The sequence below is a fragment of the Lipotes vexillifer genome, unplaced genomic scaffold, assembly GCF_000442215.2.
Source record: "Lipotes vexillifer unplaced genomic scaffold, Lipotes_vexillifer_v1.1 scaffold1783, whole genome shotgun sequence".
NCBI lineage: Eukaryota > Metazoa > Chordata > Mammalia > Artiodactyla > Lipotidae > Lipotes > Lipotes vexillifer.
The window spans coordinates 198887-218379 of record NW_006777435.1 but is presented as its reverse complement, the minus strand read 5'-3'; the positions used below and the strand labels follow the sequence as shown (position 1 = coordinate 218379).

The 19493-nt window shown below is 55.3% G+C and overlaps 2 protein-coding genes across 2 annotated transcripts in view; one reads left to right on the top strand and one right to left on the bottom strand.

Moving 5' to 3' along the window:
* PI4KA (phosphatidylinositol 4-kinase alpha) overlaps window positions 1-19493 on the bottom strand; it is a 97035-nt gene that overhangs the window by 21808 nt on the left and 55734 nt on the right. Inside the window, exons 20-29 of the mRNA XM_007451006.1 lie at window positions 10836-10944; window positions 10373-10509; window positions 10066-10199; window positions 7733-7815; window positions 3583-3653; window positions 3383-3507; window positions 2255-2336; window positions 2019-2102; window positions 1833-1922; window positions 1224-1343 (exon numbers count right to left, since the gene is read on the bottom strand). Of these exons, the coding sequence (XP_007451068.1) occupies window positions 1224-1343; window positions 1833-1922; window positions 2019-2102; window positions 2255-2336; window positions 3383-3507; window positions 3583-3653; window positions 7733-7815; window positions 10066-10199; window positions 10373-10509; window positions 10836-10944 (1035 nt within the window). The remainder of the gene's footprint in view (window positions 1-1223; window positions 1344-1832; window positions 1923-2018; window positions 2103-2254; window positions 2337-3382; window positions 3508-3582; window positions 3654-7732; window positions 7816-10065; window positions 10200-10372; window positions 10510-10835; window positions 10945-19493) is intronic.
* The window catches only part of SERPIND1 (serpin family D member 1), a 7095-nt gene continuing 2783 nt past the window's right edge, over window positions 15182-19493 (top strand). Inside the window, exons 1-2 of the mRNA XM_007451008.1 lie at window positions 15182-15210; window positions 15729-16624. Of these exons, the coding sequence (XP_007451070.1) occupies window positions 15745-16624 (880 nt within the window). The 5' untranslated portion in view covers window positions 15182-15210; window positions 15729-15744. The remainder of the gene's footprint in view (window positions 15211-15728; window positions 16625-19493) is intronic.

Here is a 19493-nt window from a genome sequence, read left to right as displayed (position 1 = left end):
CCCTACACACCAGCACAGCCAGTCGTCATACACGGACACTACTGGAGACAACCAATCCTCAGGTGCTGCGGTTTTGGGCAACTTTTTATTTTGGGGTGGTAGGGGTGGGGGGAAAGAAGGTCAGGGGAAACGATATAAACAGTAAAACTGAACCACAAACAAAAAATACGCAGTTTTCTCATAAAAATTTTAAGCTGGTTCATTTTTAAAAAGGTGACCTGAGAGTGCATTACATATTTTGGAGACAGTGGCCTGGAGCAGGCATGTGTGGGAAACTGGCTCTGCCACTCACTGTCCCTGACCTCGGCCTGCTCCCCAGGAAGTGGGGACACGGGGTCCCTCGCCAGGCTGAGCACAGTCCTGAGGGACTGAGAGCTGCCAGACCCTCCCTTGCATCTCTCTGACCCTGCTCCTGTGCCCAAATCAGCCCCCAGCCCACTCCCCTCTGGGCGGAGAGGTCAGCCAGGCCACAGGCTGCACCTTCTGCAGGGCAGGGGCTCTAGGGCCGGGGTCTCCCAACAACCAGCGATCAAAACACAAGATAAAAACGGTCCTTCCCTCCTGAGCAACAGGAAGGGGAAAAACCTAACCTAAATCTACTTTTCTGTGGAGAAATCCCGAAATCTTTTAGGCAACATCACCTCGGACCAGGACCGAGCCCTGCTGGCCTCTGCCCACATCCTCAGGCCTGCCTAAGGGGTGGCTCCCTTCCCACCTGGGTGCCTGGCCTCCCCTGACCCCAGAGCGCGCAGCACAGAGGTGCATGTGGCCACCTGGGCTCCCACGGACCGCAGAGGCCCTGCACTGGGCCCCAGGGTTGGGAGACGCCAAATCGCACCACTGCCGGACAGGCCACTGCTGCCAACCACCAGCTTTGAGGCGAGTCTCTGATCTGGTTCAGAGGGAACCCTTCAGCGCACGTGCTGCCCGTGCTGCCCCTAAATGAACCTCGAGCAGAACGAGACGAAGCCAAGGACATGGGGTGCAGCTCAGTCCAATGGATGGCCAGGCCAGCATGACCATAAAACGTGCTGACCGTGTCCAGCAGGACATTTCGTCCATCGTGGACCTGATCCTGATAAAGGATCAACCTTAGAGCTCCATCGGAAACATGGTGAGCAGCTCCCCCGAGCCTGGGGTCTGCCGCAGACACTGCAAGCTCCCCACGTGGGGGCAGGGCTCCCACGGCTGATGGAGACCCCGCTCCCCAGAGGCACACATACCCCAAGGGTGGTGTTCTGCTTGTTGTAGCTGGCAAATTGAAGGATGCTCTCGGTGGCCATGGCCAGCCCTGTGTGCTGCGACAGCCCCGACACCCAGTTCTGGTGTTTATTCAGGTATTCCTGAGACGGGGAAGCGCTGTGTTATTTTAAAGGTAAAAGCAAGCCTTGTGCAGCACGTGTGAGGTGGGGGAGGGAACCCTGGCTCTAAGGCGGGCGTCACCCGCCCTGATCCACTGAAGAGATGGCTCCACTCGGGCTGCCACTCCCTTGGGACCAGAGCCAGAGCCAGAGCCAGCCACTGTTCCTGCTGGCCTGCTGGGCTCCTGGCCATGCCACCCTCATCCAGCCCGCATGCACCCCTAGTCCTGCCTACCATAAGCGGTCGGCTCCCCTGGGCCCGCCCCCCAGTCCCACCGCACCTGCCCTCCTGGCCCCTGACCAGCATGCTCACCCTACAGGGTGTCCCATTACCCTGGGTCTGGACCAGTGTTCCTGGTCTGCTAGCTCACACCAGTGCTGTCGGTATTTCCAGCATGCTGTCTGGCTACAGCTCTCTGCAAGGCTGGAAGGAGCTCCCCAGGATGCTTTTTGATGATTTCAAGAAAGTACCTGTAGGTGAGACTTGGTGACAGTGGGCGCCCACTTCATGGCCTCCTGTAGGATCATCGCACAGCGCGCAGCGAAGTCCTTGACGATGCTCTGGAAGAGGGTGCGCCGGGCTGTCAGAGCTTAGTGAGCACAGGGCTGGACCATGTCCCCCAGAGCCTTGTGTTGAAGTTTGAACCCCCGGCCCACCTCTCGCGCTTCGCAGGTGTCGGGAACGGTAATGCGATAGGGGGCGTCCGGAATGTCGTAGTAAGGCTGGTCCTTGTGAATATCCTGAAAGCACACAAGTCCCTCTTCCAAAGCAGTTACCTGCGCAGCACCTCCCTCCCTTCCCCCACCTCTCCCATCTGTGATGGGAGCCCCCCAACCCCCCATTCACGGCTTGTGGCATGAGCTAGGCTCAGAAGGGTGGGCGGGGTACTCACGGCATTCAGTGACAGCGACAGGGTCTGCAGGATGTCCAGCATGGTCTTCAGCACTGTCCCGCTCCAGAGCAAGTGGGGGAATCTGCACCCAGAGCCACCTCTCAGGGCCCAGAAGCCACCTGTCCAAGGAGCTGTGCTCCTTAAGGCCCCTCACCCCTCCTGCTGCCCAGCCCCGGCCCCCCAGCCCCATCATCTTGGTTATGCGGTGGCCAGACCACTCCCTGCTTCCCACAGGGATCCTCCCTGTTTTCAACCAAGTTCCCTGTACCCTCACATGGAACATGGCAGGACAGGTGACCCTCGAACAATGGGGAGCTGGGGGTGCCGAACCTCCACACAATAGGAAATCTGCATGTAACTTATAGCCGGCCTGCCATTTCCGCAGTTCCACAACCGTGGCTTGTGTAGCACTGCAGTGTTTACCACTGAAAACCCCCCGCTGCTCAAAGCAGGTGGCCCTGGGCCAAGGGGAGCAGGCTGCAGGCTCAGTGGCCTGGCTCAGACATGCCCTCCGGCCCTACTTGGATGGGCACATGGTGTCTGCTGAAGGCTCCGGGGATGCCTGTGGGAGCTGCAGGCAGGCCCGGCATGGCAGTGCACTGAGGCCGGCCCAGCCCACCATGAGGGCCCTCACCTGGGAGGGCCCGTTCCACGAGCCTGCCGTGCCTCTCAACACAGCAAGGAAAGCCCAGGGTGGAACCAGCTCAGAGTGAGCTCCCCTCCTCCTGAGGGCCTGGGAGAAACTAATTCCACCAGGTCCTCTGGCTGGGCCTCTGGGCTGGGAGACGGCTCATCCCAGAGTGAGCCCAGAGCCCTGCAGCAGGGAGGGTGGGATCCCGAGAACAGGGACCTGACACCCGGTCAGGAGATGTGCTCTAAGTAGCACCGACCACTCTGAACAGGGGAGGGTTAGGCCACTGACTCCTCACTTGCCAACATCCTGTGGAGGCTGCCCCGCCCTTTGAGAGCTGTGACTCTGAGTCCACTTTTCTCTGTACTGATGATGTAAGGTCGACCCTTCCCTGCATCCCAAATCTAGACGTGTGCACACAAACATACGCACACACACATGCACACATGCGCACACACGTGAACACACGCACAGCACCAGAAGGAAACCGAGCTCACTTGTCCACCAGCCCGGACAGGTACTTGTCGGCCACTCTCCGGATGCGCTTGTGGATGTGGTTGAAGTTCACCAGCAAGAACTGCGCATGGCGCTCCAGCTCCTCCTCGTTCTCCTTGGTCTTGGCCTGGATTCAGAAGAGACAGGTTGCAGGCCCTGCACGGCCCCGGCAGGCGTGCACTGGCGCTCCAACAAGGCTTACTTTATCTGCCATCATGTTCAGGAAGGCGTCAAACACCTTGTCGGCAACGGCGATCACGCACTGCATCATCCCTGCAACAAGAGGGCAGGGCATCAGCAGAGGGGACCACTGTCTCATCTGTCGCTGATACAACACTGTCCCCCAAACCCTCAGCTTTACTTGCATTTCCCCCCATGGCCCCCTTTCTGTCCCGGGACCCAGTCCAGGGCACCCCTTGGCATCCGCTCAGCACGGCTCTGAGCCCAGTAGTCTGTGCTGATTCCTTAGGCTTTCCAGTCTTTCTGTCCTCCTCACTTCTGAAGGTCACAGGCATCTTGTAGGGTGTCCCTCAATCAAGGTGTGTGTGATGATCGCTCATGCCTGGACCAAGCTCGTGGGATTTTAGGTGAAATGCCCTCCTGGTCGCATCTTATGGGGGGGAGGGTGAAGTTGGTGCCCCTGTCACTGGTGGGCTGGCCCTGAATGCTCCCTCTACCCTCAGACACGAGTCCCCAGGTCCAGCCCTCACTCTGGGGCAGGGAGTGGGGGGCAGCGGCTCCCGAGAACCTGTACACGTCAGGCTGTGCAGAGCCCCCCACTTCTCCTGGAAACCATCTATCAGTGTGTTCTGCAGCAGCTGTCCCTCTGGTTCTTGTCGATATTTTCTGTCTTCCGCATTCTTTCTCCTTTTAGCAACTGGAATTCCACCTGAAGGCGTGTCCCTCCCTGTGTTTTATTTATTCAACGGTCTAGTCAGTAGAGACTCACGGATGCTCATCATTTGTGTGGCTGCTCCCTCTGGTCAGCTCCTGGGCCCTGCAACACACCTCCCCACCTTCTCCTTCTCTCTTTTTCCTCTTGTTTTGGCATGATCTTACTTTCTGGCCCTGCAAGATGCCCTGGGCTCAGCCTATACTCTCCCTGCCCCACTTCTCCCTAGAGTCACCATTCCTCCACGGAGCCCGGGTTCCTTTTACTGGAGAACAGTGTTCTGAGACCAAGATCTGGGCACTGGGTGTGCTCAGTGCTGATGGGGCAGAGTTTTAAAAAAAACAGCGGGAGAACCACAGTGTTGGCGAGAGAACCGTGAGAAAACACCAACGTTTCCTCCACGACACACCTTGTGTAGCTAGAACAGTTGGTGGCCATCCCTGTGCTGCCAGCGGAGGGGGCTTCCGGGCCCCCCACCGTCCTTCCTTGCCAGCCCCACAGGAGTCAAACCAACCTCTGGACTGTTGTGCGGAGTCACATGGAGCAGCACCTCACAGTCCCTGGGGTGATTTCTCAAAAGATTTCTCCAAGGACTGATTTTTCAACAGAAGAAAAAAATGGTACCCGAGACACCTGGGAGTTAGTTCTCCATTGGCAAGAACAAGCTGCTCGAGTCGTCAGTGTGCTGATGGTGCTGGCGTGGGAAGGACTCCTCACTACTTTTAATTTTTTAAAATTTATTCATTTTTATTTATTTATTTGGTTGCGCCGGGTCTTAGTTGCAGCAGTTGGGCTCCTTAGTTGTGGCTCACTGGCTCCTTAGTTGTGGCTCACAGTCTCCTTAGTTGCGGCAGGCAGGCTCCTTAGTTGCGCCATGCAAACTCTTAGTTGCGGCATGCATGCAGGATCTAGTTCTCTGACCAGGGGTCGAACCTGGGCCCCCTGCATCGAACCCCTCCCCCCTGGGAGCTCGGAGTCCTATCCACTGTGCCACCAGGGAAGTCCCAAGATTCCTCACTACTAACTGTATCAATGCCAAATTTATTAACCTTAGAATCATTACTCAGCATTCCTCAAAACATTTTTCCACACTGTTAATCAACCAGACCTCGTGGATCTAGCAAATCAAGGATGCTTGTAAAAAAAAAAAAAAAAATGTATCAATGCCAAATTTATTAACCTTAGAATCATTACTCAGCATTCCTCAAAACATTTTTCCACACTGTTAATCAACCAGACCTCGTGGATCTAGCAAATCAAGGATGCTTGTAAAAAAAAAAAAAAAAAAATCATCCATCCAAGGGCACTTGGAGAGTAAATTAGGAGAATGTGTAAAAAAGAGTAAATCCATTGAATAATCTGTTCAGACTGGGGAATATCTGCAGGTATGTGTCCACTGACTCCAGGAAATTTCAGAAAGCATGATTCAAAAAAATGTCTTTAAGAATAGTAAAACACTGTTCATTGAATCTGAAAAGCTAATTCTTTTTGCAATCAATCAATAAAAACAATATTTGTTTAAAAAGATTCTGTAACATAACTTCATGAATAATTTCTTCCTAACATTTTAGGAACTAGTTCAGTTTCTTAAAAACTTTTATTCTGAGAATACTTGAAATGATTGCTAATACCATTTACTGAATAAATGCATTATTACATGAGATACATTAAAAATTTGTGGATTGAGCATACTAAATTTCATCAAATATTTAAACACATTTATAAACTTCATCATATTCTTCTAAGCATTTAATTAAAGCACAGGTCTAATATTTCAGTCTCTTCAATTTTTAAATATCTTATAAATCAGCACACAGACCAACACAAAGATGCTACAATTTATCGTGTCCTTATACTAAAACTGGTAAACAGTGCCAGTACCATGCATTTAATTTTTTTTCTTTGCTGCCTCAATTTTAATATCTCTTCATGTTTTAATTCCTATTCTTATCTTAGGTTCACCTCAGTAGGGTTTTGGTGATGGGCACATTTTGATACCCTAGAGAAGTTACTTCTGTTTCTGTCTCCCTGGGAGTATCGTCCTGTTGGGGCTGGTCACACCGAGGCCCTGTGAGCCCAGGGTCTGAGGACACTGCATCCTGGGACTTGTGAGTCCTCATGTTTCACACAGAATTTTGTATCCTGAAACTCCCGGAAAAGAAGGGAGTTCAATCAGATGTGGCCCACAGGTCCTGGCCTGCTGGAAACGTGTGGTAGCGAGTGGGGTCTCCTTGTGGGCTCCACTGAGACGGCCAGGCGCATGCTCAGCAGTGCGCATGGATGACGTCCGCACCCACCCTCTCAGATTAAGGCTCCATGGGCGCTGAGGGCTCAAGCGCAGACACTCTCCAGCGCCCTCGTGCACATGGCGAGAATGTGTGCTGTTGTCTGAAAGCTCTCCTGATAACTGGTGGCTGGGCAGCAAGCCTGCTGAGGCGTGGAGCCCCCACGGCAAGAAGCAGGATGCCCCCCAGCGAGCTCTCTGCTCTCCGCTAATGAGCGCCTCTAACAGGCTGCTCGCGGGACGTCTCTGCCCATCACCTGCTGGGTGCCCTTCCTACCTGGTCACTCTGAGACCAGGTGTGACCCTACACAGGTGCCCCGCCTCTCCCTGGACCATGCGGCTCTTTCTTGCTGCTCCCTCTTTCCTGATTGCATGAGAAAAACAACTACACGTCCCTACTTCACAAACACTTTAGTGGGAGAAACAAAATTATGGTATCGTATATATAATCATATATATGTAATCTCCTAACGTATTTGGATATATACGTCCTAGCATATTTGCCCTTCTTTTAAGCAAGATAATAGAAATACTGTATCCATGCTCGAATTCTGATAGTCTGTTAGTTGGGAGCCCCTGCAGCCTGATTCTCAGTCCTCTCAGCCTGCCTCAGATGCCTGAGAAGCACTACTGCTCCTTGGCCACAAGATGCCCCAGGTCCATCCAGATCATCCGAGGAGCCCAGGGTCCCTCAGCAGAGGACGGTGTCTGGGACTGAAACCTGGGGGCTGGAGCACATCTGAGCATCAGTGCTTCTACTCTCGGGCCCCTGGCAGCAGAGGCAGAGCCAGAAAGATGTATATATATATATATATATATATTTTTTTTTTTTGCGATATGTGGGCCTCTCACTGTCGTGGCCTTTCCCGTTGCCGGACGCGCAAGCTCAGCGCCCATGGCTCACGGGCCCAGCCGCTCCGCGGCATGTGGGATCCTCCCGGACCGGGGCACGAACCCGTATCCCCTGCATTGGCAGGCGGACTCTCAACCACTGCGCCACCAGGGAGGCCCAAGATGTATATATTTTAAAGTCAAATGTTTTATACTGATCTTTCCAATGTAGTACATAGCCTCATGAAAGTATTTTCTTGACACAGACAGAAAACAGGATGCAGTATTCTTTTTTACACTATTAAATCTCAGTTCATTACGAGAAGCCCGCAGGAGTCAACTTACCAGACTTGTCTTTCTGAATAGCTTTATCCTCAAAGTAGCAGAACATTACCTGGAAGCGGTCAGGATCTGTCGAGCGCAGGACCCTAGAGGGAACAGCTCAGAGTGAGTCTGAAGCTCTGATCCCCTGGCAGATGGAATGCTGCCCGGGCAGATGAGGCTGAGGGCAGCCGCCCACTGCGAGCCAGGGGTTTTAAGGGTCACGTGCACAAGGTCCTAACGGCACCGGCTGCATGTCCATCAGCCAACGGCGCATCAGGCAGCCACCAAAATGAGAGGCAGCTCTCTGTGCTGCTACAGAATATTCGAGACTTCCGGCTGGGAGGAAAGGGTGAGGTACAGCGGGACAGGTGTGAAGAGGTATGATCCCACATCCCGCTGTGTGCGGGTGGGATACACGCCATGAGCATGCGGCTGATTTCTAGAAGGGAAAGCTAAGAGACGGCAACAGGGGGCCTCTCTGGACTCAGGGCCAGCAAACGGAGACGTGCATTTCTCCTCCTTAGCATCTTTTCTACCATCAAATGTTTTTCTTCTCTATTCTGTTTTACGCACCATGGACATTTTTACAAGTAAAACAATATCCCTACCCTTGAGGAAAAAAGGAAGAGAAAGGAAAGGAAGGCATGTGCTTGAACCAGGGCCCCGGTGCAGGGTGCTTGGCATCTGGGGCTCCACTGAGACGGCCAGGCACATGCTCAGCAGTGCGCGTGGATGACGTCCGCACCCACGCTCTCAGATTAAGGCTCCATGGGCGCTGAGGGCTCAAGCGCAGACACTCTCCAGCGCCCTCGTGCACATGGCGAGAATGTGTGCTGTTGTCTGAAAGCTCTCCTGATAACTGGTGGCTGGGATCTAAGCCAGGCTCTGGACTAAAGGCTTCAGGGCTGCTTCTCGGTGCTAACAGGAGTCCAGGGGACCTGGCAGGCAGCCCCGGGCGAGAGCTGGGCTCTCAGAGCCGCCCGCCAACTAGAGATTCCGCCTGAGAGCCCTGGGTCACCGTGGGGCACACCAGGGAGTGGACACAGCCCACAGCCCTGCCGGCAGGTGCTGGAGGCTGAACGGGCCCAGAGGCCTCTCCTGGAGCTACACGTGCCAGGATTAGACCCAGGCTTTTGCTGTTTTGGTTTGGCTTGGTTTTTCTTTGAAAATATGTTCTTTGTAACAAAAAAAGACCAGAAGGAACGATACTAACCACTACAGATGGTGCTGGTGAGCAGAGTGAGTTTCTTCCCTCAACTATTTCCACGGTCTTGTATAATGTTCTCCTATTACTTATACAACTGAAAAAAAATGTGTAATGAAAAAAGAAAAGTCAAAGCTCCCTTGGCTGTGGGGACTCTGGGACTGCCAGGAGGAGGGGACTGAGGGTGGGAGGACTCACTCCCAAAACAGCTTCCATCTGGTTTATATGTCAAGCTTCCAAGCAAGATCCAATCTACCAGAGGGTCTCGTGGCACCAAATAAAAGTTAAAATAGTGGCGTTGTCCAAATATCCCTCGCTTTAAGAATCAATACTTTCTGTTTTAAGTGGTTTGAGAAAGACCTTATTCTATATCTAACTGCACCTCTCCTGTGACCTAAACAAATGTCCTCCTGCAGCCCCCCACAACAGGTCCACAGGGTGGGCGGCTGGGCTCTGGACGTCCTGCTGCTGCTTCCAGTCTCCCTTTACAGGGAGGCAGCAGGCACTGCCCTGGAGACAATGTCGGTCTCAGGCCAAATCAGACCGTGACCTTGGGCAGCTTCTTTGAGCGCCTGGGCCCTGGTTCCCTCCTGTGAAGTGGGGTGTACAGTGCCCACCTTGTGGGCTTGCTGGGGGGACCTGTCAGTGCATGGAGCTCGTGCAGCGCCTGTGGGGCTGGCACTCCATCCATGTTAGTGCTTCTAGCTGTCAGCTCCCTGTGGTTGCAGAGGTGTCCTGAGTGTCAGGTGCCCTGGAGGACTGTTTGGAGCAGCCCCCCACTTCCCGTTTGCTGTCTGTGCTCCAATGTGGTCCTGGAATCAGCCTGGGGGATGCCCTAGAGCGTCTCAGAGAGGGCTGGTTCCCGGCAGAGGTTCCGACCTGTCAAGTGCACTGAGTTGGTGGCAGCTCTGGTGACAGCTCAGAACCTGTTCCCTTGGGGAGGTGTTACTGGAGTCAGATCCCTGGTGTGTTACTACACGTGGCATCCAGTGATCAGGAAGGACAAGCACAGGAGAAGAGCAGAAGGGGTTGGGGGTAGTTTTTCTAAGACAGCTTACTTGTTAGGAGGAACTGAGAAAAGCCCAAGCCTGCAAGGAACACAAACGTAAAACCAGCTCAATCGGGGGTACGGGTGGCGAAGCTCACGTACCTCATGTACTCCAGCCGGTAAACGGACAGAAGGTAGGTGGACATGGCGAAGTCCAGCTTGTTGATGAGGGCGGACACCTCGGGGGCCGGGTCCAGCAGGTTGATGATGGTGCTACGGAGCTCACTCAGCTCGGCCTAGGGACGAATGCCAGGACTGCTTGGGCACGGGTGGGCGTGGCTGCTCCCCCAGATGCAAACCCCGGGGCCGTGCCCATGAACCAGACATGCAAGACTGGCCCTCACTGTACCAGAGGGCTTCCCGAAATGCTGCCCGGTACCACCTGTCTTTGGCAGGCAGGCATCCTTACGGGGGTGACTGTGTCGTTCTTCATGGCTGAGTTGTACTGGAGGACAGACCGCAGGGGCTCTTTGCTGGGAAAGGTGAGCAGGGGGGACTTGGTGGCTATTTCACAGACGCCCTCGTACCACTCTTCCGGCCAGAGTCCTGCAAGAGAGCATGGGCTGAGGTGCCTCCTGGCTCGAGAAGAGCTCTGGCGGGGCCCACGCTGAGCTTCTGGAGTCGTGGGTCCTCTGGTTGAGCCACTGTCCCAAACGTGGCATAGAAATGAGTGTGTTTCCTAATGGGGGCAGGTTTCCCTAAGGTATGTGGTGCTCCCAGAACCCTAAACGACTTCGGGAAGTGTTTCCTGAGGAGGTGGCAGCCGCACTGGGCCTGTCTTGTGCGTGGGCACAGGTACCATTAGGTCGGGCACTTTCGCATCTTGGTCCTTACTCTGCACTGTCCTCCCCGGGGCAGCAAACGTCCCCTACCTGACCCCTCCACGGCAAATCCCATCAGCACGGAATAGAGCCAGAAATCCCGGAAGAGCTTCTGCAACCGCGGCTTCGCTTCTTTGATGGGCAGCAACCGCCGGGTGAGCTGATGGGCCGAGGAGAGAGGGAGAGAAGGTGGTTACCTGCATATGAACCTGACACCTACAGGCGTAAGCTCGAGACCCATTCTCCAGGCTTCTTCTCAGAGAACAGGTCAGACTGGGCAGGAGAGGGCACAGGGCAGTAACCAGCAGCCCTCAGAGAGCTTGCCCAGAAACAATCCTGAGCCTCTTGTATGCGGGGCGGGCTCTACACTGGCAGGGAAAAGCCCTTTGGCCTCGTCGGGAGGCAGGCAAGCAGCATCCCAGAGCTCCTGGGGACCCAGGGATGGGGCGCTTGGTGTTCACAGGCGGGCAGGCAACAGGGAGTAGCCGCCTGGCCACAGGAGCACCAGGCCCAAGGGCCGGAACCATGGCGGGCGGGGCAGTGACCTTGGGCAGAACCACAGGGTGTGAAGCAGGTAAAAGCAGAGTGCTCAGTGGCAGGGGTGAGGCTGGAGTCCCTGTGTCCCTGTCCCCATGGTGTCCCACCCAGTGCGTGGCAGGGGAAGGCGTCTCGGGTATGGAAAACGGTTACATGTGTGCACAACGCCTGGTGGACAGGTGGACCCTCCAGAGTCCCCAGCAGAGGTCGAGCCCCCACACAGCGCTAACCAACCTGCAGCGAGGGGGGCTCAGCGGTCCAAATGCTTATGATCTATGAGTGCCAAGTATGGGCTAGGTGCTGGCTAGGGTTCGCCTCCTGCCGGGGCCCGGGTTCAATTCCTGGTCAGGGAACTAAGATCCTGCAAATAGTGCGGCGTGACCAAAAACCCCCCCCCCCAAAACCACCACAAACTAAAAATAGAAATGATCACGGCGCCACGGCCCCCTGCAAACACCTGAGTGGATGTGATCATGGGAAGCACCACAGTACGGCCCTGGCTATCCCACAACAGACAGCAGAGCGGGGCTGCATGTCCTGCAGATGGCAGACAGGCCCGGGCCAGGGTCTCCTTATGCTCTGAGTCTCTACCTGCACCCTCCCCTCCACTGTCCATGGAGGGACAGCTCATAGGAGGGTGGGGACACCTTGCCTAGCAGGCACGTCACCCCAGAGCCCAGGATGAGGTCGGAAGCTGCAATCACTTAGAGGAAGAACTCGGAGCTGGAAGACACGAGAGGGGCCCTCCCATGTCCAGGGGAGCATCAGAGCCGCCGCCCCCGATGCAACCAAGACCTGGGCCGCAGAGTGTCCTGGCTGCTCCCGTAAGCTCATCCACACAGAGACAGGCCTCCAAACACTGGGAGTCACAAGCCACTCGGTGGTAACCAAAGACACAACGAGGGCTTCATGCTGACAAAGCTAGTTGAGCGGTGTTTGATCTGGGATGTATTTACTTTGGAAAACACGACAGCAGTCCGGCACCAAAGGTCACACTGAAGCCTGCTGGTGACTTTGGCCGATTCTGCCCCTGCCCCCCCCCCCCCCAAAACCACCACAAACTAAAAATAGAAATGATCACGGCGCCACGGCCCCCTGCAAACACCTGAGTGGATGTGATCATGGGAAGCACCACAGTACGGCCCTGGCTATCCCACAACAGACAGCAGAGCGGGGCTGCATGTCCTGCAGATGGCAGACAGGCCCGGGCCAGGGTCTCCTTATGCTCTGAGTCTCTACCTGCACCCTCCCCTCCACTGTCCATGGAGGGACAGCTCATAGGAGGGTGGGGACACCTTGCCTAGCAGGCACGTCACCCCAGAGCCCAGGATGAGGTCGGAAGCTGCAATCACTTAGAGGAAGAACTCGGAGCTGGAAGACACGAGAGGGGCCCTCCCATGTCCAGGGGAGCATCAGAGCCGCCGCCCCCGATGCAACCAAGACCTGGGCCGCAGAGTGTCCTGGCTGCTCCCGTAAGCTCATCCACACAGAGACAGGCCTCCAAACACTGGGAGTCACAAGCCACTCGGTGGTAACCAAAGACACAACGAGGGCTTCATGCTGACAAAGCTAGTTGAGCGGTGTTTGATCTGGGATGTATTTACTTTGGAAAACACGACAGCAGTCCGGCACCAAAGGTCACACTGAAGCCTGCTGGTGACTTTGGCCGATTCTGCCCCTGCAAAGCCAGTTCTCAGCAGCACAGAGGTGAGTAGGTTTCTAACATTTCTGCCGATTATGAATTTTTATTTGAGGTGGTTAGAGATGGGTAACTGGTTTGCTTCCCTATCCAACTACATTCAAACGCTCTCTACACCGTCTTAGAAAGGGTTAGAGGTTTTGTTAAGCTGCCTATTATAACATTCTGTCAGTTACGCTAGTGGGACTGTCAGCCAACCGGGGAGGAGGGACTGCGCTAGGTTAAGGACCTGAACTGGGAATGGTGCTGGGGGCTGTGGGCGGGCACCCTAGTTCTGGGGCATCACAAATGGTTCAGAAAAATGACGTGTGTCACACATGCGCACACACATGTACGTAGAGAGACCTGGCGAGTCTGGAGACGCGGGTACAGGGTGGGTATTCTCTGTGCTGTGCTTTCAACTCGTTTGTGAGCCTGAAGTTATTTCAACCTGAAGACTGTCCACAGCTCCATTACCCCCTCTACGTCTGGGCCGGGAGACAGCAGCCAGGAGGGACGAGGGACCACAAAGCCCAGCCCCGCACCACGCAACCAGCCTGAGAAGGCGCCATAGGAAATGCCCATAAAAACAAACTTTTGAATGATTTCCCTTTAAAAAATACTGCTTCTCTTCCAAGATAGTAATCTGGATTTAAACACAACCTAGTGATAATTTTAAAGTATCTTCTTTAACTCTTGTGATACTAAATGGCAAAACAACAGGAAGATTTACCTTTCAGGTACCTAATTTTTTACCACATAAAATGAGATATATTATGAGATACCTTCTGCTTCCTCTGATGAGAGCATAATGCAAAGTGTTTTGGGCTTTTCATCGTGTAATACAGGAATAGGAAGAAGCAAGTACATGAAGCTTCTACACGTACTATCTGAATACAGGAGCAAAAAGACACGAATGTTTTCAACCTCTGCCTCCCTATCTGGTCTCAGATTCCTTTGCCTGAACTCTTGTTTATTCAAGTTGGGTTTTTTTAAGCTTATTTTAACCTAAGAAGGATACTTTCAAGTGTAGCCTAGCAAGAAGACCTCTTCTTTTCTCACTTTTTCAGTGTCTTGCCATCAATACCCATGCCCAATTCTACCCAGAACCTGGGCCCAGTTCTGCCGGCAGCCACATACATTAGACACTGTGTCCTGAGTGCAGGCAACGTGTGTGGCAGCCTCGGCTACAGGCTGGAGGGAAGGAAGGGAACAGGAAAAGACAACAGACAGTTCCAAGTCAGAAACCATGTGACTTTCCCTCTCCAAAACGTCGTGATTAGAGGAGTGTGCAAGCTGACTGTGTTAAGAGTGCTGCAGGGAAGAGCCGAGGTGGGGACTGGGGCAGGGACAACGGTGCTGGCACTCCAGGCCGAACGGGCAGAGCCCTGGACACAGGGAAGGGCTCCACTAACCTGGGTCTAATCTAGCCACTGGCACACTCAGGCAGGCTCAGCACCCCCGATACGCACAATGCTCTGCGCAGGGAGCTGAGTCACCAAAGCCCCTGGTCCAGCACCGGCACCCAGAAGAGGCTCCGCTCAGAGTCACTACCATTGCCAGCACACCATCTTCAGGCCTAACAAGTCCTGATATTTACCTAACAGGAACCAGTGATTCTTACCTGGCCTGGAGGGGAAGCAGACATTCTGGTCCTCAAAAATGTACCAGATGGTCACACACATGACAAACCTGACAAGACACTCTCCTCTTTCTGAGGTGATTAGAAGGGATGCTGGGATCCTGCATGACTGAGCAGCAGCATAAACACCTGCTGTCACTGTCCTGGAGACAGAGAAGCATCGAATAATGGCTCATTTCCCAGGATGCAATTCACAACCAGGAAGGAAGCAAGAGAAGGACAAAGCCGTCTGGCAGCCAAAAGGACGTGACAGAGGGAGGAATGGGAGACAGATGGCTCATCCCACAGTATCTGTTAAAAACGTGCCTTGTTTACTTAAATAGAGGGAGCATCCCTCAGGCCTTCAGTAAGAGCTTTCTGACAGCACCCTCGCCTAGACCCTATACACCTGGTGAGACTATTTGTAACCCCAGCCAGAAACACTTCAGTGGGAGAGCTCTGGTCCCTCCTGACAGCAGTGGGAGCCGACTGACAGACACAACGAGAAAACGTACACCTGCAGCGAGCTGTACCCTCATCCCCCATGGCTGCAGGAAGACCGGCACCCACCATGCCCACTGGGCCCCCAGGTGACCTCTGCACTGCAGACACAGTCCAAATCACACAGATTAAACCACCCCAAATAACTGCTAGCACAGGAGGCGGAGCCTCAGCCTGCCTGGCACCCCCCCTGCCCCCCACCTGGCAGTGCCCTTGTGAACCGTGTTTTACTACACATGGGCCCCCATCCAGCTGGGGGACCTGTGTGCCTCCAGGGCCCACCCAATATGTCATTTGAGGAAGGGACACAAAGTTCAGTGAATGAATGGAAAGGAAACTCCCTGGGGCCCCTGAGCCCTATGGTTTTGCACACTTTCAACAAGGGGTTCTGATCTGGGCCCAGGGGTCCTCCAGGAGGTTCATGAAGCCACATAAAATGTCAGGCGTCTGTTTTATCTTCAGCAGATCCTAAAATGGTTAGAGACTGGCACCCCTGGGGCCCCCCTGGGTTGTGGCCAGGGGCCTGCAGAGGTGTGTGTGTGAGTGTGTGGGGCGGGGAGGGGGCAGTCTGCCAGGCTGCCCTCACCACCTCCTGCTCTCCCTCCAGCTCCAGCTCTGCCAGAATGCAGCGCCTGCTGCACTCTCTCGTGGTGTCCCTCCTCCTGGCATCCGTGTGTGGGAACCTCGGCCCTCAGGGTCAGCTTGATAGCAGAGGGGGAGACCCCGAGTCTGCGGACCCCCAGTGGGGGCAGCTGAAGAGTGGAAACCTGAGCAGACCCCTCCTGCCTGCCGACTTCCACAAGGAGAACACAGTCACCAACGAGTGGATCGTGGACGGGGAAGAGGACGAGGACTACCTGGACCTGGAGAAGATCTTCGGGGAGGATGACGACTACATCGACGTCGTGGACGCGGTCTCGCCCGTGGACCCTGGGACTGGTGCCGGCAGCGTGCTCCAGCTCTTCCCGGGCAAGAGCCGCATCCAGCGGCTCAACCTCCTCAACGCCAAGTTCGCCTTAGACCTCTACCGGGCGCTGAAGGAGCGGGTCGGTGTCTCGGACAATGTCTTCCTGGCGCCCATAGGTGTGTCCGCAGCCATGGCCATGCTCTCCCTGGGCCTGCGGGGGGACACCCACGAGCAGGTACACGCTGCCCTGCGCTTCACCGACTTCGTCAACGCCAGCACCACATACGAGCTGGGCACCGTCCACAACCTGTTCCGGAAGCTGACCCACCGCCTCTTCCGGAGGAATTTCGGGTACACGCTGCGGTCTGTCAGCGACCTGTACATTCAGAAGCAAGTTCCAGTCCTGGACGACTTCAGAGCCAAGGTCCGACAGTACTACTTTGCCGAGGTCCGGGTGGCTGACTTCTCTGATCCCGCCTTCATCTCCCAAACCAACCAGCACATCTCGCGTCTCACCAAGGGTCTCATAAGAGACGTGCTAGAGGACGTGGACCCCGCGACTCAGATGATGCTCCTGAACTGCATCTACTTTAAAGGTAAGAGGTGGTGACATCTCCCAGGGCAGACACGCGGGCGCTCTCAGCTCACAGGTGGGCCGAACTGCAGACTCTACCTCCGTTCCCCTGGGAAACCCAGACACGGGGTCAGCTCGCAGGGACAGGGAAGGTCCTGATGAGGTGACAGGACAGCTGACACTTAGAAACCCTGCGCTTTATGCCTCGCCACAGCCTTGAGAGACCACCACTGTTATGAGTGTCTCCATTTTACAGACAGGGAATTAAAATGCTGCTCCGGGGAGATGGCAGTAAGGGGCAGAGCCAAGCTCCAGCCTCTGTTAGATCAGAATAACGCAAAAACCTTCCCAGCATCAGGTCAACCTGGATCTGAGCTTTTTCGTTTCCCTTCCCAATGGACAAAAGGCTGAAGACAGGTTCACCCTGAGTAACTGACATTCACACCCCCACTCCTTTCCAGGCAGGTGGGGGCGGGGAAATCAACCCTTATGTCTAGAGCAACTGTTCCGGGCCAGCACCAAGCACTGAGGCAGTTCCTAAGGAGGAACCCCCGCCGTCGCCAACCACCCACACCTGCACACACACAAACACACAGAGCCCCGGGACTCTAGAGATCAACGGGCACGGGTCTGTAAATACCAGGCCTTGCTTTTAAAATGCCCTGGTGATGGGGCTTCCCTGGTGGCGCAGTGGTTGAGAGTCCGCCTGCCGATGCAGAGAACACGGGTTCCTGCCCCGGTCAGGGAAGATCCCACATGCCGCGGAGTGGCTGGGCCCGTGAGCCATGGCTGCTGAGCCTGCACATCCGGAGCCTGTGCTCCGCAATGGGAGAGGCCGCAACAGTGAGAGGCCCGCGTACCGCCAAAAAAAAAAAAAGCCCTGGTGAGACCTGAGCCAGGAGAAACCTCTACTGCCCTCCACCTGCCCAGCGAGCCGAGGGCAGACATGAGGAGTGGGATCACTGCACACTAGTGCGGTGACACGCAACCACTCTCCCCTCTGCCACCAAGGACTAGTGGGCACTGGCCAGGTCAGTCCTGGGAGGCCACGTTCCCTGGTTGGTCAGCTCCAGCACGGTTTATGGCGGTCCAGGGAGCCCCTCTCCTGGAAGTGGCTGAGGGGCAGTGGGGCCAGAGCACCCACCGGCCAGGACACCCGCTCCGTGCCCAAGCCGAGGCCCCCAGCGGCTGTGCAGAATGCTGCCAAAGGGCAAAGCAGGGGGAGGGAGCCAAGACAGGAGGAAGGGCTCAGAGGCTGAGCCAGACCCCTGGCTCCCCCGACGCCAGGCACAACGCCAGCCTCGCGGTGGGCAGGTCCAGGCCGAGGCTCCAACAGGCCTGTGACAGGCACATGGGACATGCTCAGTGAACACACACATGTCCTTTCATCCCTGGCTGGCAGGACAGGTTTGGGAATGAAAACTGGAGGTCAGCCCTGGTCTCACTCCCCTATCCGTGTGGCCTCGCAAGTCCCACTGTTACATGCTCAGTGGGTTTGATGTTGCCAGTAACACTTGAGAGCAATTTCCCGTGTTCAGGGGTGACTTGGACAGTGAGTGGGAGACCCCTGGGTGGCACCAAGGCCCTCAGCCCTGCCAGCCTGTGGGCACCCTGACTTCCAGAGCCTCTGCCTCAGCGCAGTCAGTATTCAGACCAGGCAGGGACACGTCCCAACATGGGAACCAGGGTCAGGAAGACAGCAAACGTGGCAGCAGGGCACATGAATCCTTGCCCACACACTGGAAGGCTTGCTGGATCAGGGCTGGGAGTCAGAGAGACGAAACGCCAGCACCACCAGCTCTCACGGGTGCATATCACAACAGAGTCTGGATGTGTAACTCTTAGCTCTAGCTCCCAAATCTCTGTCACTACTTTGATTTTAATTTCAAATGTTACTAGCACTCTGTAAAACACAGTGAAAACAGAGGTTAGGCCTCAGGAGCAAAGGAAGGAGAGAACCCGGGAGAGGCGGGGCGGCTGCAGCAAACCTGGGAAAGCCGTGGCTGGAGCCCAGGGGAAAGGGGGTCTCCCCCAGGGCAAATGGCACAATCTGGGGAAGGCGAGAGGCCAGGGACACCACTCACACACACCATGCACAGGGTGGCCCCCCACAGAGAGCTGCTTAGATGCCTGCCTCACGGGGCTGAGCAGCCCTGGACCCAGACCAGAGGCGGGAGGGCACTGCTGTTATGCCTCCCCCAGGAACCTCCTGCTTTTCTGACCCCCTGTGCCCCACCCACCACCTGGAAACCTTGAACAGGTCACTTGGCTTCTCCCCTCTGCTTGCTCATCTGTGAGATGGGGGTGGTGAAAGCCCCGCCTCTCACGGTTGCTAGGAGACGAGGTAGCACAGGAAGGGGCTGGAGGAGGCCTGGCACATGGCCAGTCTCACCAGTGGGCGGGCAGACCTCACTTCCAGTTACTAGCATCTTAGAGCCACACAGACACGTTCCCACTCGGGCACACAAAGCTGCCCCGAAATCCAAAGTGAAGGTGGCAATGGCAGTGCTGCCTCCCCAGTCCTCATAGAGCTGATGGGAGCCCAGGGCCCTCATCTTACAGAGAGACACGCAGAGGCCCAGGCAAGGCAGGTGATGTGCTATTTAATGTCAGGATCTAACCCAGCATTCACCTGGTCTATTCACCCCATCTGCCCTCATGCACTTCCTACAAGAAGCCTCTAAAACAGTGATTCTCAGTGTGGCGGGTGGGCCAGACCAGCACACTGGTCTGGCACACTGGTCTCAGTGTAGTCCCCAGACCAGCAGCATCAGTATCGCCTGGGAACCAGTGAGAAACTTAAACTCCTGGCCCAAACCAGACCTGTGGGTTCATACGGTGGGGGTGGGCCATGCAGCCTGTTTGAACAAACCCTCTAAGAGAGCACTTAA